General features: G+C 51.5%; 1 protein-coding gene across 7 annotated transcripts in view; it reads right to left on the bottom strand.

The window, feature by feature from the left end:
• The window catches only part of LOC127584418 (fibroblast growth factor receptor 1-like), a 164,974-nt gene that overhangs the window by 61,193 nt on the left and 86,946 nt on the right, over positions 1-16,835 (bottom strand). For all 7 annotated transcript variants that reach the window (XM_052041214.1, XM_052041211.1, XM_052041212.1 and 4 more), the window contains 2 exons: positions 4,491-4,754; positions 2,759-2,875 (listed from right to left, as the gene is read on the bottom strand). In XM_052041214.1, coding sequence (XP_051897174.1) covers positions 2,759-2,875; positions 4,491-4,754 — 381 coding nt within the window. The remainder of the gene's footprint in view (positions 1-2,758; positions 2,876-4,490; positions 4,755-16,835) is intronic.

The raw sequence follows: 16,835 nt of genomic DNA, 5'->3' as shown, positions 1-16,835 counted from the left end.
AGAGGAGAGTGAGCTTATTCCTGAGACCGGGAGGAGCTCAAACACTTGGCTGTCACTCCCCCGTTTAACTTACAGCCTGCCAAAGCTACAAACCCCACTTCATAGCTCCTGGATTCACAACAACCATCAGAACCACCACTCCCCCCCCAACCCCACCCTCCCCGTGATGTTATTACTTATTACCCGAGGATTGTTTGAAAAAGTAAATCATACATGTGGAGGGAGAGTGGGGGCGGGGGGAGGAATGAAAGAGGCAGAGGGGAACAAAAGAGAGATGGCAGAGAGACGGAGTGATGAGGAGAGAGGGAGGAAGGCAGAGTGATGGAAGACAGACAGGGCGGCACGGTAATGTAGCGGTTAGCGTAACACTATTACAGCGCCAGCGATCGTGGTTCAATTCCCAACCCTGTAAGGAATTTGTATGCTCTCCTCGTGTTTGCATGGGTTTCTACTGGGTGCTCCGGTTTCCTCCCACATTCCAAAGATGGCTTAGTAGGTTAACATGGGTGTAATTGGGCGGTTCAGGCTCGTTGGGCTAGAGAGGCCTGTCACCATGCTGTATAAATAAAGTTTTAAAGATAGTGATGGACGAGAGAGGTAGTGATGGGGCAGTGACATACAGTAGAAACAGAAAATGCTGGAAACACTCAGCAGGTCAGACCATGTCTGTGGGATGAGAAATAGTCAATGTTTTGGGTCAAAGACTCTTCACCAGAACTGGGAAGGAGACAAAAGCTGCAGGGAGTATTGGGGGGGGGGGATGTGGGTGTGTAAAACCAGGGTGGACATGGGGAAAAGCCGTAAACAAGGTTATCTGGTCAGTGAATGAATGGCAACAGTTACACAGTGAGAACACGAACAAAAGGATGTAGGAGTTGCAAAATGCAGAGCAGGAAAGTGTGCCTGGCAGGTCAGGGTGGGCATGTCCTCCACTCCCAGAGGGGAAAAATAAAGGAGGGGGTGATCGGGAAGAGAAACAAGCTGAGTCAATGACACAGATGGACAACTAATACAGACAGAAATAAAGTTACCCAAAGTTGTAGAATTCAATATTGAGACAGGAGACTGCAATGCACCCAGACAGAAGATGAGATGCTGCTCCTCTAGCTTGTGTTTGGCCTCATTGCTACACTACAGGATAGGTCAGGGTGGAAGTGGGGTGAGGAACTAAAGTGGCAGCAAACGGGAAGCTCATGGTCCCCACTACAAGCTGAACACAGTTGCTCCACGAGCAGACATCCAATCTGTGTTTGGTTTCGTCAGTGTAGAGCAGGCCACATTCTCAATACTGAATGCAGTGCACTAGGTTGAAGGAAGTGCAAGGGAATCACTGCTTCACGTGGGAAAACTGTTTGAGACCCTGGATGGTGGGAAGGGAAGAGCGGAAACAACAAGGGAAGGTGCTGCTAGGAGGAGGACGGTTGGCGGGAATAGAAGATTGGACCAGGGAGTTGTGAAGAGAATGGTCCCTGCGAAATGCTGAAAGGGGAAGACATCTCCGTGCTGTGATTTGGAGAAGGAGGGAGGGGTGGAGGGAGGAGGAGTGGGGAGAAGGAGGGAGAGTGTGTGGAGGGAGGGTGACGTAGTTTGAGAACAGCTTTTCCACATGCATGCAAGCCACAAATCCTTTGTGCAGCTCAGTAGAGTGAGGCAAGGCTCCAAGCATCACTACCATCAAGTCATTACTGCCTCTGAAGGACGCGCTGCCCGAAGTCCAGTAACCGACAGACATGAGGAGTTACATCCACCTAATCTGCAGGCTGACACTGATTGGTGATCTGGAGGCAGTAATTTGAATCCCACCAGGCTTATGTGGGGAAATTGAATTCAACTGAGCAAGTGAACTTGGGATAAAAATCCTTCTGGCACTGCCCATCTAATCACAAGGAAAACACACGACTTAAGTCTATGAGGTTCAGTCTTGAGCAAACTCTGCCGCCTTGTACCGGGGAACATCACAGTACTAAACACTGGGTATCTCACGTTGTGAAGGTGGTGCCCCTGTACTATACACGGTAGCTTTGGCCAGAGGGCAGCACTTGAATTTGGAGGCCATGAGTTCAAATCCCTCTGCAGAAGTTTGAGTGGTAAGTCCAGTCTGACATTCAAATGTAGAACTGAGGGAGTGCAGCACAATTGCAGGCATCACTGAATGCAACAGCAAACAAGGTCCTATCTGTCCTCTTGGGAAGCCTCACTAAGTCCCATGATATTGGTGAAGGATGTTTATGCCCAGAATCCCAGCCAAAGGTTATCCTCAATCATCATCACTAAACAGATTATCCACTCAACACCACACTGCTTTTTTGTGGGAGCTTGCTGTGCACAAATTGGCTGCCATATTTCCTACAACAAAGACCACATTTTGCCAGTAAAGATGTGACTGGGGCTATAGAAACACTGGTTAATCCATCCAGCCCTAAAGGCCAGAACAATGAATGTGTGACTCAGTGTGAATCAACCACGACAAGAAATAGTAGCAGGGGTAGGCCATTCGGCCCTCGTTCGCCATTCAAAAGGATCATGGGTGACCTTCTGCCTCTGCACCTCTTGTCCTGCGATAACCCCATATCCCTTGATTCTCTCTGCAGGATGTATAAGGCAGAGCCCTGCGCTGTGTTACAACAAGAGTCTGAGCTGACTGCCTCGGAGATCCAGGACTGTGAGAAGCCGGATAATATCCTGATCTTCTCCACCGTGCCAGCCTGCCCCATCCCTGACAACTTGCCCGATTATCACCGCGCCACCAGCCACTCACGCGCTTCCTTCGTGCTCTTTTCATCCGACTCGTTCCCTTCATCATCGTCCGTCTCTACATCATCATCGTCATCATCATCCTCGTCTTCATCATCCTCCTCCACCGAGTACACAGCGTCTGTTGGAGGTACACGGACCGCATCAGGGACTGGAGGTGAAAGAGCTTGTAAGGAGCACCCAGCTCCACAACCTGACCCCAACTGGAGCGGACTAGACGCGTCGGCACATCAAGCATACACACCGATCAAACACTCAGGTGTGGGACAGGATGCAGTGTAAGCATTGATAAATCATATGTGTTAGGAACAAGAGTGAGTGACTGTACGTGCAGGGCGGGCGTACATGCAGCGTGTGTACAAGCCATCTCCAGGTAATGAACGAGTTCCATTTTTTCAGAAGTCCATGTCGATTTTGTCCGTATGTCAGAAAATACTCAAAGGTCACTCGATACGGTAACCATACCTCCAGTGTTGTAATGAACAACATCAAAAGGCCACAAGACTGATGAGAACAATTACTGAAAGTGCAGAGAGAGAATAAGCTCGTTCTGCCGCTTGTAGGAATAAACCTATGTATGTATGTTGGACTTTTGAACTTAATAACATTATGGGAACTTGTTCATATGTAGGGATGTTGGTAAGTTAAGTGTTTGTAACCCGGAGATGGCCTGTACCGGTAAAGCACTCACGAGTGGGACAGGATTGAGTGTATGACCTGATGAAACATTGGGGTCGGGTTGGTTCAGTTCTTGACCCAAACCAGGATGGTTTGCTCATTATTGCCCCCCCTGCCCTGTTTCCTCTCTTCCTGATCAACCTGTGATGTTTTGTCCTCAGGCAGATGGCTGAGGCTGTTATACATATGGCGACGGGTTTGGAGAGAACTCTGTACAGGTTAGGAATGGTTGGGGGTTTTGACTTTAAACCGTCTAGTCCACACACCTGCCATCGGGGTCAGTGCCACCTCACTTGCAGCACACACTCCCCCTGTGTTGAACATGCGCGGGGGTGGGGGGAGAGTCACCAGAATGACTCCTGGACCTAAAATACAACGGGAGTTTAGCCATACCGAGGCAGTGTCCCCAGGAACTAGGGAAGTGAAGGGTGACATATTGACAGGGAGGAAAGGAGGTAACTGGTCAGGGAGTCCAGATCGAGAGGCAGAGCCTGAAAATGAGACCAAGGTCTTTCAGGAGGGAAGTTCCGACACAGGGTGGGGGTGGGGAATAGAGTGTGGACTCTCTCACACAAACGGTAGTCAGCACTGGGTCAACTGTTGGTGTTAAAACTGAGGTTGATTTCTGGGGAGTGTGGCCATAAAGGGTAACACAGGGCATGTGGGGTTAGGCAGAATAGGGCTGAATGGCCTCCTACTGTCGTTGAAAGGAGGCAACAATATCCACCACAGGAACTCAAACGCTGCAGGACGAGGCTTTCCTCAATAACTGTGGTCACGTCACCCAGTGTCCGGGCTCCCACCCAGAGACTGGGCACAAGACCCAGGTACCAGTACTGGTACCCAATCACGGGGACCGGGACAATCACGGGGTCCGGGACAATGACCCTTAAATGCAACCTACCCTTTCCCGATTTCACAACTGAGGTGCATCCCTTCACCTCCCCAGCAGACCAAAGGCACCAAGACCCAGGACCCCAGATACTGGGACCCCCCTGTGGTGGCCCTACTTGCCCTGGTCACACCTGCCGCCCCTGTCCCAGCAGGGCCCCACGTACCGGAGACGTTAACGGCGAAGTGCGAGGTCTCGCTGCCGGACGGTCCGCTGGTGATGCAGGTGTAGCGGCCGGAATCCTCACGCACCGAGTCAGTGATCTGCAGGTATTCGGCGGTGATGCGGGTGCGGTTGTTGGTGGGCAGCTGCACCCCGTCCTTGGTCCAGGCGATGCTCTGGATGTCCTCCCGTAGGCGACAGCGCAGTTCCAGGGAATCGCCTGGGTGCGTGGAGTACGGCTCCACCTCCGTCCGCTGCTTCAGGGACACTGCGGAGAGAGGTGAATGCAGTTAACAGTGGGCACGTCCCTCACCGCATGGCACTGTTCACACACTGACACCGCAGGGAGAGACATGGCCTCACAGCACCAAAGGCCTGGGTTCAATCCTGTCTGTGTGGAGTTTGCACGTTCTCCCTGTGGATGCATGTTTCCCTGGGTGCTCCGGTTTCATCCCACATCCCAAAGAAATGTGCATTGGTAGGTTAATTGGATGCCGTAAATTGCCCCCGGAGTGTGGTAGAATCTGGGTGGAGTTGATAGGAATGTGGGGAGAATATAATGGGATTGGTGTAGAGAGAGAGAGAGGGAGGGGGAGAGTGAGAGAGAGTGTGTGGGGGGTGAGAGAGGCAGTGTGTGTATGTGTGTGTGTGGGGGAGAGAGACAAAGTGCGTGGGGGAGAGAGTGCATGGGGGAGAGAGAGAGCGCGGGGAAGGGGAGGAGAGAGAGTGTGCAGGGAGGGAGAGTGTGTGTGGGGAGAGAGAGAGAGAGTGTGTGCGTGGGGGTGGGGGTGGGGGGGGGGGGGTAGACAGAGAGAGCTGACACGTTTTCATCAGGATGGTTGCTGCACCAGGCTGTGCACACTGCAGAGCTGCAGTCAGTGACGGCACTAACCCACATAACAAAGGTCCCAACAATACAGGCATTGAATAACCTGCAGCAGGTTACCCTCCCCCACCCTATCCTCTGCCCTGTTCTGTTCCGGGGCTCTCGGTTGGGGGGCTGCTGAAGGCATTTCCTGACCTGAAGCACACATGCCAGTGGCCCTCACAATTCCACGACAGGAAGTGTGTTGAGGACTCACTGCGGTGTGCAGTCCCTGTACAAACGGGCTGTGTGTGATGGCAAGACACGGCCAACTCCCCGTTAAACCACAGCTTCTGACTCAGTAATTAAGAAAAGCTTTCTCTCCAACTCTCTGCCTTTTCCCCTCCCTCCATCTCCCCCCTTTTCCCCTCTCTGCCTCCCCCTTTTTCCCTCCATCTGCCCCCATTTTCCACTCCCTCCCTCTCCTCCATCCCTTTTCTGCAACCTCTCTCCTTCCCGCCACCTGCAGCCAAAAGAACTCCCCCTCCCCTCCCCTCCCTCCGACTCCTGATGTGGAGAATGCCCTGATCACAGGTCACCGGAGGCGGCGGCTGCTGGCAGGTTGAAGTGGCTCCAGCACCAAGTTTGGGAATCTTAGCTCGGGGGAATTGCCAGGAATCTACAGGAGGGAGCCCAGGCAACTGTACACCCACAGTGTGCCCACACCCAGTGGTCCCAGAGCCACAAGGGTCTCAGCCACCAGACACTCGGTGGGAGAAACACCTCAGAGATGAGAAGAGAGGCCAGGGGGAGTTGTGGAGCTCAGGGCTCTGCAAGTCGAGTGGCAGGGAAGGAGAGACAGAAATCAGGGTTGATCAAATGGCAAATCGGATCATGGGGATTTTCAACACAAGAGACTGCTTAGTCCATGCCAGCTATAAATAAAGGCTTGCTGGGACCTTGGAGATTTCTGGGATCAGGAACCTGGCACTTTGGGGAATGCCAAAGATGGAGGGGCAGGTACATAACCCAGGCAGAAACACCCCAGGTACCAGGAGTTACGCTGCTGAATCCCAACCGGGCATCGTCCCACAGGGTGGGACCCCCGATGGGAAGGCCTGAATCCCATTCACTTCGTGCATCAGCTGCCTGAAGAACAGCACTGTTGGAAATGGAGATGCCAGAGCCAAGTCCTAACCCTCGTTGGGATGGGGGCTTGGTCACATCGGCCAGTGGGGAGGGGCACTCCACTCCCAACTATTATCACAAGTGACTGGCCCCCCTAGACCACTCAGCGAGAGGGCAGGCAAGTGAGGACGCTCAGTAAACCCAAGTCTTTGTACAAGTGACAAGAGAGACAAATGAACTGCCTCCTCCTCCCCGCACACCCCTCTCCCCCGCCGCCCCCCCCCCCCACCACCCAGCATCTGACTGTGCATGGTGTCATGGACAGCCACGACTCACACTGATCACCCTCTCCACACACTTGACCAACACTTGCCTGCACTCACCCTGAAGCACTCAATTCCCATTACACCAGGGCAACATTTACTTGGAATAAGACAGGACAGCTCCAAAAGAAAGATTCCCTCAAGTACCTACTCACACTGAGCCAAGTCTGTCACGTGTGGCTGTCCGTGATGAATGCAGCCTATGACATAACCCCTCCAACTGTGGCCCCCAGGAGATAATGGGGCCTAGAGATAAGCGATTCAGACCAGACTAGAGAAAAAAAATATTAAGCCTCCATTTCCCATTGGAGACGAGTGCCAAAAAAAGGTCCTTGGAAGATGGAGGGCGAGGGGTCTCTGCAGTCTTACAGTGGCCCAAATATCCGCGGAAGAGGCATTTGTTGAGTTCTGTCAACAATGGGATCAGCCCAGCCAAAGGAACTGCTTCAGTGAGCACTTGGAGTCACTGATACCACTCCTTCCCCTCAGCGAGCTCGGGGACCTGACAGGAGTAGGGCTATCCATGGCTTGGGTCAGATGTCACTGCGGAGAATCCCGCCCAACTCGCTCGCTGATGTCTTGGCGCTGGTTTGGCCCGGTTGGAGCTGCAAGTCACGGCAGGGTTCTGTTTCTCTGAGCTGATCGTAACTTGGACAGATCACAAGTTGGAAACGCGACTGCAAACCGAGTTCCAAGCGGCAGGAGATGCCTGCAGCTTCACGGTAGCCGGCAAATTCATCCTGTCAGTCTCCCAAATGCTCGATCGTAAGCCGGAGAGGATGTGCAGAGGATCCTAACTTCAGGAGTTCAAACCCAGCTGTAGCACCTGAGTGTTGGGCTGAGGGAGCACTGTCTTGTCAGAGGCACTGTCACTAGGGCAGGACGGTAACTGAAGTCTCCCTGATACAAAGGTCTCCTGTTCGTTGCCGGTGAAGGATGAACTGGTCAATTCCCTCGGAACACTGATGGCCATTACTCAATGACAGTGTTGGTGAGTCACTCACAGAATGGTTAAATGGCAGAACGCCATTTGGCCCATCATATGCATACTGGCTCTCTACCAGACCAACTCACAAGTTCACCCCCTGTCCCTGCTCTGTAGCCTTGCAATTTTCCCCCTCACTTGAGGGCAACAAAATTGTTTCATTCCGTCGCAACTCACGAGATGCTGGAGGAACTCAGCGGGTCAGGCAGCATGTATGGAGGGAGGTGGACAGTCGACGTTTCAGGTCGAGCTCCTTCATCTGGACCCCAAAACGTCAACTGTCCATTTCCCTCCATAGATGCTGCCCGACCTGCTGAGTTCCTCCAGCACCTTGCGTGTGTTGCTCCAGATTCCAGCGTCTGCAGAATCTCTTGTGTGTCTACGTTTCAGTCAGTCATCCTTTCACCTTATGGGTCAACTGGACACAAACTAAAGATTTCAATCACTAATCCTACATTAATCCCTTTTTATTTTGATCGTCCCTAGCTTCATATCAGATCCCCCCCTCCCCCCAAGATGTTAATGAATACACAAGACATAGATGAGGCCAATTCTTTTCCCCTCACGGAGTGGGTGAGTTTTTGGAACACTCTTCCTGAAGGGTGGTGGGAGCAGAGTCTTTGGACGTTGTTAAGGCAGAGGGAGACAGGATAGGTCACCAGGATAGGCAGGAATGTGGAGACATTGAGGCTATGTTCAGATCAACTGGGAAGCAATTAAGTGGAGGGCCAGGCTCAATGGGCCAAGTGGTCTGCTCCTGCTTCTAACTCAGACATTTGGGTCTTTCACCCTTCCTGTTTCTGATACATCTGCCCCACTGGTCTGTGTGCTCAACACCAGGCCCTTCCCAACATCATAGCAAACCCCCCTTTCCCTGACCCATGCAAGAAATGGGTGGTCTCCTCCTCAAAAACTGTCCCTCTCAGTACTCAGGTGAAATCCCTCGCCCTTGTCGAGATCACCAGCACCTTCCCGTTTGCAGGAACTGCAGCTGCCAATTTGGATCGTTTCATGGGATCTTGCTGTTTTAGTGATAATGACTGGCCAGGAGACCAGACAGAACACCATCAATCTGCCCCAGAATGGTGGCCCTGACATGTTTCGCACCCACAGCACTGCTGATAGTACAGCGCTCCCGCCATACAGTGGAGGGCAGTTCCGGACTCTTGGGCTGAAGTGTCTGGAATGGTGCTTGAACCCACAACCTTCTGACCTCAAGGTGAGCATACAGCCAACTGAGCCACAGTTGACAGCACGTTTTGGGGATAGTGTACACGACCCCTAACAGGAGAACAAACAGGCTGCGGGGGAGAACATATGGAAATGGTTCCGGCAGAGTGAAGGCTCATGAACCCTCGCCCGTTCCCCCCACAGCGGGACTGCTGCCAACCAGCTAATCAACTGGGCTGATATAGTCTTAACATGTTCCTGAATGGTATAAGGGGAGAGCAGAGAGAGAGAGCACAGAGAGAGAGAGAGAGAGCAGAGAGAGCAGAGAGCAGAGAGAGAGTGTTGTTCTGACTGTGTTGTGTTCAGCTTCACCGTGTCTGTACGTGCCCTGGTGACCAGGGGGTGATCAGAACCTTGTGGTTGTTGGGGAACAAACTCTCTGAGCTGGTTGAATTGGGGGGTGAGACAGGGGAGCGAACAGGAGACGAGCCCTCTGCCGAGGATAATTTGAAAGGTGAGTGCCAGTCTGAGTGACGTCCATGGGCTCGAGAGGGCGTGTTGAGAATACTTCCTTCAGGCCTGTGTTTGAGCATTAACCTGACAGCCAGTCCTCTTGTCGATCCTTCACCAAGGCTCAGTGCTGCAGAACAAAAAGCCCCATTGTTTTGCCCATCTAATCATTCTCCAGCCCTCAATCAGTACCTTCACCCTGTGTTTACAGTGATGGGACACATTCCTCCTCCCCTCCCGCCCCCTCAGGGCCCCTGCACTCCGGAACCATCTGCAGGGGCTGCGTCACAAATCTTACAACCCAGCCGCACAGGAGGCCCCTCTCCCCTTGCTCTGCTCGCTCACCAACCTCCCCCCTGCCCAACGACAACACAAAGCCCCTGTCCAAGGCCTGGTTGTTATTGCAGACGGGTGAACACCTGGGAATTCCAGCCCCTTCTCATGCATCAATGCCAGCAGATTATCCGGAGACAGCAGCCTGCCTTAAAGGGGCCATGCACCTCCACCGTGTCCCAGCCCTGCTTTGGGACAATGACTCCAGGCCCAGCTCGCACCCTGCCCGGGAATGCTGGTGATTCGGAGCTGGGAAAAGCTACTCTTCTGAGGGGTCAAGAAAACAAACCGTTGGAGGAACTTAGTGGGTCGAGCAGCATCTGTGTGGGGGCAAAGGGATGGTCGACGTTTCGGGTCAAGAGCCTCCATCAGGACCTGATCTCTGCCTCTTGCTCTCTCTGCACGAGTTTCGATTCATGGTCTTAATCCAAATCATCAGCCATCCCTTTGCCTCCTCAGACGCTGCTCGACCCACTGCGATCCTCCAGAGGTCTGTTTTTATTTTGCTTCAGATTCCAGTATCTTCAGTCTCTTGTGTCTCTGAAGAGCTAGCCTGGGAATGATGGCACAAATGGCCTCTCCTGGTGCTCTGTCACCTACCCTGGCCTGCCGCCCTTCTGTGCGCCTTCAGTTCTGGCCTCCAGCATGTTCTGTGGCTTCCCCTCCCTCAGTGAAACCCCTCTCTCCGACCAAGATTTGGTTCACTGAGAATACTGATTGTATTGTATTGGTTTATTATTGTCACTTGTACCGAGGTACGGTGAAAAACTTGCCTTGCACACCGATTGTACAGGTCAATTCATTACACAGTGCAGTTACATTGGGTTTTAAATTTAAAAGTGTAGAACAATTATAGTAAGGGTAACGAGTAGATCTGTAGAGAGCAGATTGCAACGAGTCGCCACGCTCCGGCGCCATCCTAAAATCATAAGGGGATAGATAGGGTGGCTGCACTCAGTCTTTTTCCCAGGGTCAGGGAATCAAGAACTGGAGGGCACAGGTTTAAGGTGAGAGGGGAAAGATTTAATAGGAACCTGAGGGGCAACTTTTTCTTTTATTTTACACACACCAGGATGGTATGTATGTGGAATGAGCTGCCAGTGGAAGTGGTTGAGCAAGGTACAATTACAGATTTTAAGACAAAATGAAAAACACGATGATGCTGGAGGAACTCAGCAGGCCAGGCAGCATCCGTGGAGAAAAGCAGGCGGTCAACGTTTTGGGTCAGGACCCTTCTTCAGGACTGAAGACAGGAAAAGAGGAAGCCCAATATATAGGAGGGAAAAGCAGAGCAGTGATAGGTGGACAAAAGAGGGGAGGCAGGGTGGGCACAAGGTGGTGATAGGTAGATGCAGGTAAGGGATAGTGATGGGCAGGTGCGGGGGAGGAGGGGAGAGCAGATCCACTGGGGGATGGGTCAAAGGTAAGAAGAGAAAGGGAAAAGGAGTCTAGGAAAGGGAAGAGAAGAAGCGTGGGGGGGGGTGGTGGTGTTGTGGGGAAGGGGGGTGGGGATTATTTAAAGTGGGAGAATTCAATATTCATGCCATTAGGCTGCAAGGTTCCAAGATGGAAAATGAGGTTCTGTTCCTCCAGGTGCGCTTGGAATTCTCCTGGCAGTGGAGGAGGCCGAGGACTGACATATCAGTGATGGTGTGGGAGGGGGAGTTGAAGTGACTGGCAACGGGGAGATGCAGGTCACGGACAGAGCACAGGTGTTCTGCAAAACGGTCACCTAGTCTGCATTTGGTCTCACTAATGTAGAGGAGGCCATTTTAAGACATTTGAACAGGTACATGGATTGAATCATAGAAAGTACAGCACATGGAAAGGTTCAGAAGGTTATGTGCTGAATGCTGGCAAAAGGGACTAACCTGGATGGGGCATCTTGGTCAGCATGGACCAGTTGGGCCAAAGGGCCTGCTTCCATGCTATATGACTCAATGACACTCTCATACCCAGGGAATCACATTTTTGGGATGTTTCTACCTTTTTTTTTTAAAAGCTTTACATGAATTGGTAACTTGGTTTATTATAGTCACACGTACTGTGAAAGATTTTGTTTTGCATGCCATCCACACAGATCATTTCATTACAACAGTGCATTGAGGTAGTACAAGGGCAAACAATAACAGAATGCAGAATAAAGTGTTACAGTTAAAGAGAAAGTGCAGTGCAGGTAGACAATAAGGTGCAAGGCCACGACGAGGTAGATTGTGAGGTCAAGAATCCATCTTACCATACTAGGGGGACTGTTCAATAGTCTTATAACAGATGGATAGAAGCTGTCCTTGAGTCTGGTGGTACATGATTTCAGGCTTTTGTATCTTCCACCCAATTGGTGGGGGTGGGGTGGGGGGAGGTGGTGGGGGAGGTGGTGGTGGTGGTGAAGAGAGAAGAGAGAATGCCTGGGGTGGGTGGGGTCTTTGATAATGCAGCGAGAAGTATAGACAGGGTCCATGGAGGAGAGGCTGGTTTCTGTGATGTGCTGTGCTATGTCCACAACCCTCTGCAGTTTCTTGAGGTCATGGGCAGAGCAGTTGCCGTACCAAGCTGTGATGCATCTGGATAGGTGCATCGATAAAAACTGGCGAGGGTCAAAGGGGACATGCCAAATTGCTTTAGCTTCCTGACGAAATAGAGGCACTGGTGAGCTTTCTTGGCCGTGGCGTCTACCTGGTTGGACCAGGACAGGCTATTGGTGATGTTCACTCTGAGGAATTTGAAGCTCTCAACCCTCTCAATCTTAGCACCAATGACAAAACCAAGCAACAGGCTGGATCATTCTACAAAGGGTACCTCTCATCTTCCAGCACCCAGGGACATTGTATCCACCACCAGACACACAGAGGGATACAACGCGAAAACAGGCCCTTTGGCCCATCGAGTCCGCACGACTCATTTACACTAATCCTATGTTAACCCATTTGTTTTTCTCCTTACGTTTCCACAAACTCCCCCCAAATTTTACCACTAACCTACACTCTAGGGGTAATTTACAGTGGCCATTTCACCTATTCGAAGGACAACTCACCCAAAAGACAGCACATTGATAGTGTGGCACTCCCTCAGTACTGCCCCTCTCAGTGTGACACACCCTCAGTACCGTTCCTCCCACAGTGCAGTGCTCCCTCAGTAGTGCCCCTCCCACAGTGCGGTGCTCCCTCAGTACTGACCCTCCCACAGTACTGCCCCTCCCACAGTGCGGTGCTCCCTCAGTACTGCCCTTCTACGCTGACTTTTTGAACCCCCATAAGTGAAGCATCAGGGAACCAAGGGACCCCCATACACAGGGAAGCAAGTGACAGGAGCGTGAGGCTTTGTGTTCTCTTGTTTGAACAGACCGTCCTCCACTAATACCCACCCCCTTCTCCACACTGCATCAGCTCATTTAGCCAGGCAGCTTAAACAGCACTCCTGACACGCTCAACATACTTGGTGGTTGATAAAGCAGCAGAGATCGAGTACAGCTAGCTCATGGGAGACAGCAAGCCTTTTGTCTGTCTGTCCTGCAGTGAATAACTGGCAGAAATGATTGTAGTATTTACTGCATTCCTTCCAGCACACCTCAGCCACTCTCCACACCGGCCAGAGGTTTATTTGTCGGTGATCAGATTTCACCGCAGATTCCAACTGGCTAGGAGTTGGGCTGATAGCCCCTTCCTTCACCCTCCCTCTCGAATTCCAGCTGCACTGAGTTTCTGAAGCTTCTTAAGTTCCTTCTCCAAGACCTGGACACTGTTCTGACTCTCACTCACGAAGATGGAAGCTGCACACTTCCCCCATCCCAGCTCTCCACAGTCCACTTCCCCAACCCTCCGTAACGAAGCCCACGGCCGGCCACCTCAGGTGTCAGAGGTTTGCAACAAGCACCAGCCACTGTGGATCGACCGCAAGTGCATCGCAATCTCTTGGACTCAGTTGCCTGCGGTCATCCAGCATTGCTCCGTGGGAGCTTGCTGTGCCCAAAATGGTAGCCACAACCTGGAGACGTCCTGTGTGTGGGGAAAGTTGTTGAGGGCAGGAAATGGTTTGTAGGATGCCCTGCTCAATGCAGCCGCAGCCCGTTATTGGGGCTTCTGCCCTCTCACAGCCAGTGGCAGGGTGGGGGGTCTACTCAACACAGTGAAGCCCGCTGGTGCATGTGGGTGTACTCAGGGGTGACAGGGGTTGCTGGGAATGAGGTCATATGGGTGCAGTGAGACTGGGTTTAATATTGAGCTTCGGTGCTCTCTGTGTGGAGTCTGCAGGTTCTCCCTGTGACTAGGTGGGTTTCCCCTGGGTGCTCCAGCTTCCTCCCACATCCCAGAGACCTGAGGGTTGACAGGTTAAGATGAAAGGTAGAATCTGGGGGGTGGGGTTGGAGTTGACGGGAATGTGGGGAGAATAGGTAGGTTACTCTGAGAGCTGGCATAGAAACAATGGGCCGAATGGCCTCCTGGGTCATAAGGATATGTGGGATAACAGGATTGCTGGGGTTGAGGACTCGTGCATGGAATTGGGGAACCTGACCTGTGGAGGACTTCCAGCATTTTGTGTTCTTACATTACAATAGTTGCAGCAAGCCAGTTCACTCATGGATCATGGACTCATCCATTGCCACGTTATAATCAGTGCAGCAACATCTGCAGAGCAGAAGGGGGAGTTGGGGGGGTTTATTGTGGCACCATCTGAGCTCAATCGCCTGACCATTGATGCTCAATGTTGTTGGTAAACATGAAGATGGACAGGGTCACTTGCAATGGAGACACAAGAGACTGCAGATGCTGGAATCTGGAGCAACACACAGCTGAGTTCTTCCAGCAGATTGTTTGTTGCTCCAGGGCCACTTGCAATCTGCACCACGATTTGGTTGCTTGGTAGTTAATTGGTCACTGTAAGTTACCCTTAGTGTGTAGGTGAGTGATAGATCCTGGGGAGGTTAATGGGAATAGGTGGTCGATGGTGAACACCAACTTGGTGGGCTGAAGAGCCTGTTTTTATGTTGCAGGACTCTTATGACTTTGCAGGCTCCTTTGGTGTGGGGTGTACAGGACTCACTGAGTCCTGTACACCCCACACAGTCAACAGCCGCTGCGGAGAGGCGAGGATGTGGATACCCCAACATGTGGAAGCCCGTGTCAGACTTTGCCTCTCCCCTACCAGTGAGAGCAGCACAGGCCAGGGGCTCCAGCAACACCAGATATCACAAGTTGGGCAAGTTTACCAGAAGTCATCACGGAACCCTGGGATAGAGAGCAGCCACAGACTGGAGACTGGGAACGTCACAAGCCAATCCCAGGAGACTCCACATAACTAATCTCAGGATTCAGCTGGCGACTTGCTTGTTGAACACCTTAGACCAATTTTTTTTTTGTGGTACAGGACAAACACAACACAGCACAATCACTTCAACATATCTCCCATTCAGTACGATTAAACAAACAGTGGATAAGGATTTTTCACCCCGAGTCAACATTGCAAAGACTGCTAATCCAACTGACCAAGAAAACTCTCATTAAGTTAGCTCCTACGACAAATCGGTAAACATTTTTGAAAGCTTGCCCTTGATAACAGATAACCCCTGAGACATTCACCATCCGTTACCATAAGTAGTTCCCTGGCTTATCAATTTATCCGTCTCCCGCACTCTCTGTAACTTCCTCACAGCCAAGCCACAGTGCAATGACTCAAAGCTCCCTCCCTACTCCCTCAACATGAGCCATGATCTGGTGGTCCCACACCTACCACTAAAGCACAATCACTCCTATAGTTGTGAGGTCAGAACCCACTCCAGTGCACAGGATCCATAGAACCATACAGTACAAAACAGGCCCTTTGGCCCACCATGTTGTGCCGTCCATCAGACCACCCTCACACTACCTAACCCCTTCCTCCCGCATATCCCTCTATCTCACATTCCTCCATATGCCTATCCAACAAGCTCTTGAACCTGTTCAATGTATCTGCCTCCACCACCACCCCAGGCAGTGCATTCCATGCACCAACCACTCTCTGGGTGAAAAAACTCCCTCTGACATCTCCCCTGAACCTCCCACCCATAACCTTAAAGCCATGACCTCTCGTCTTGAGCATTGGTGCCCTGGGAAGGAGGCGCTGACTGTCTACTCTATCTATTCTTCTCAACATTTTATATACCTCTATCATGTCTCCTCTCATCCTCCTCCTTTCCAGTGAATAAAGCCCTAGCACCTTAAGCCTCTCCTCATATTCAATACTCTCCAATCCAGGCAGCATCCTGGTAAATCTCCTCTGCACCCTCTCCAATGCCTCCACATCCTTCCTATAATGAGGCGACCAGAACTGAACACAGTACTCTAAGTGTGGCCTAACTAGAGTTTTGTAAAGCTGCATCATCACCTCACGGCTCTTAAACTCAATCCCGCGACTTATGAAAGCCAACATCCCATTGGCCTTCTTAACTGCTCTTTCCACCTGTGAGGCAACTTTCAATGAACTGTGAATATGAACCCCCAGATCACTCTGCTCCTCCACACTGCCAAGTACCTTGCCCACACTGCCAAGTACCAAGGATCGAGTCTGACACTCCTTGCAGTACTGAGGGAGCACTGCAATGTCAAAAGAGGTTGTGGTACTTAGCTTTCCTCACTAGTTTTGTGCCAAGATTTTGACAACTCAACTTCAGCCTGGAAGATCTGGCTCTAATTCTCAGATGCCACCCCCCACCTCCAACCTACCCACCCCCTTGCCCAGGATTCTCCAATCATGGAATTTATACTCATCTTAAACTCTGCTCCAGGGTTAGGCTGGAAAAGTTGTAGTTGTTCTCCTTGGAGCAAGGAGAGCAAAGAGATTTGATAGAAGGACAGGATCAGGACTGGTTTAGAGAGGGGAAGTTGTTGACATTAGTTCAAGGAACAGGGGACACAGGTTCAGAATCTGGGGCAAGGGAGTTTTGGGATGCAAGGAAAGACTTTTTCTTTAATGCATTTATGACAGAGTGCGGCAGTGATGGAAACCGTATCAGGGCACTTGAAAGGGAATTGGATCAGCAATCAAGGAGAATCACGGGAGGCACGGTACTGTAGTGGTTAGCATAACGCGTTACAGCACCAGCGACCTAGGTTCAATTCCGGC

Source organism: Pristis pectinata, chromosome 29 (assembly GCF_009764475.1).
Source record: "Pristis pectinata isolate sPriPec2 chromosome 29, sPriPec2.1.pri, whole genome shotgun sequence".
NCBI lineage: Eukaryota > Metazoa > Chordata > Chondrichthyes > Rhinopristiformes > Pristidae > Pristis > Pristis pectinata.
Note: the sequence above shows the minus strand (reverse complement) of the source record. Positions and strands in the feature narration are given on the sequence as shown.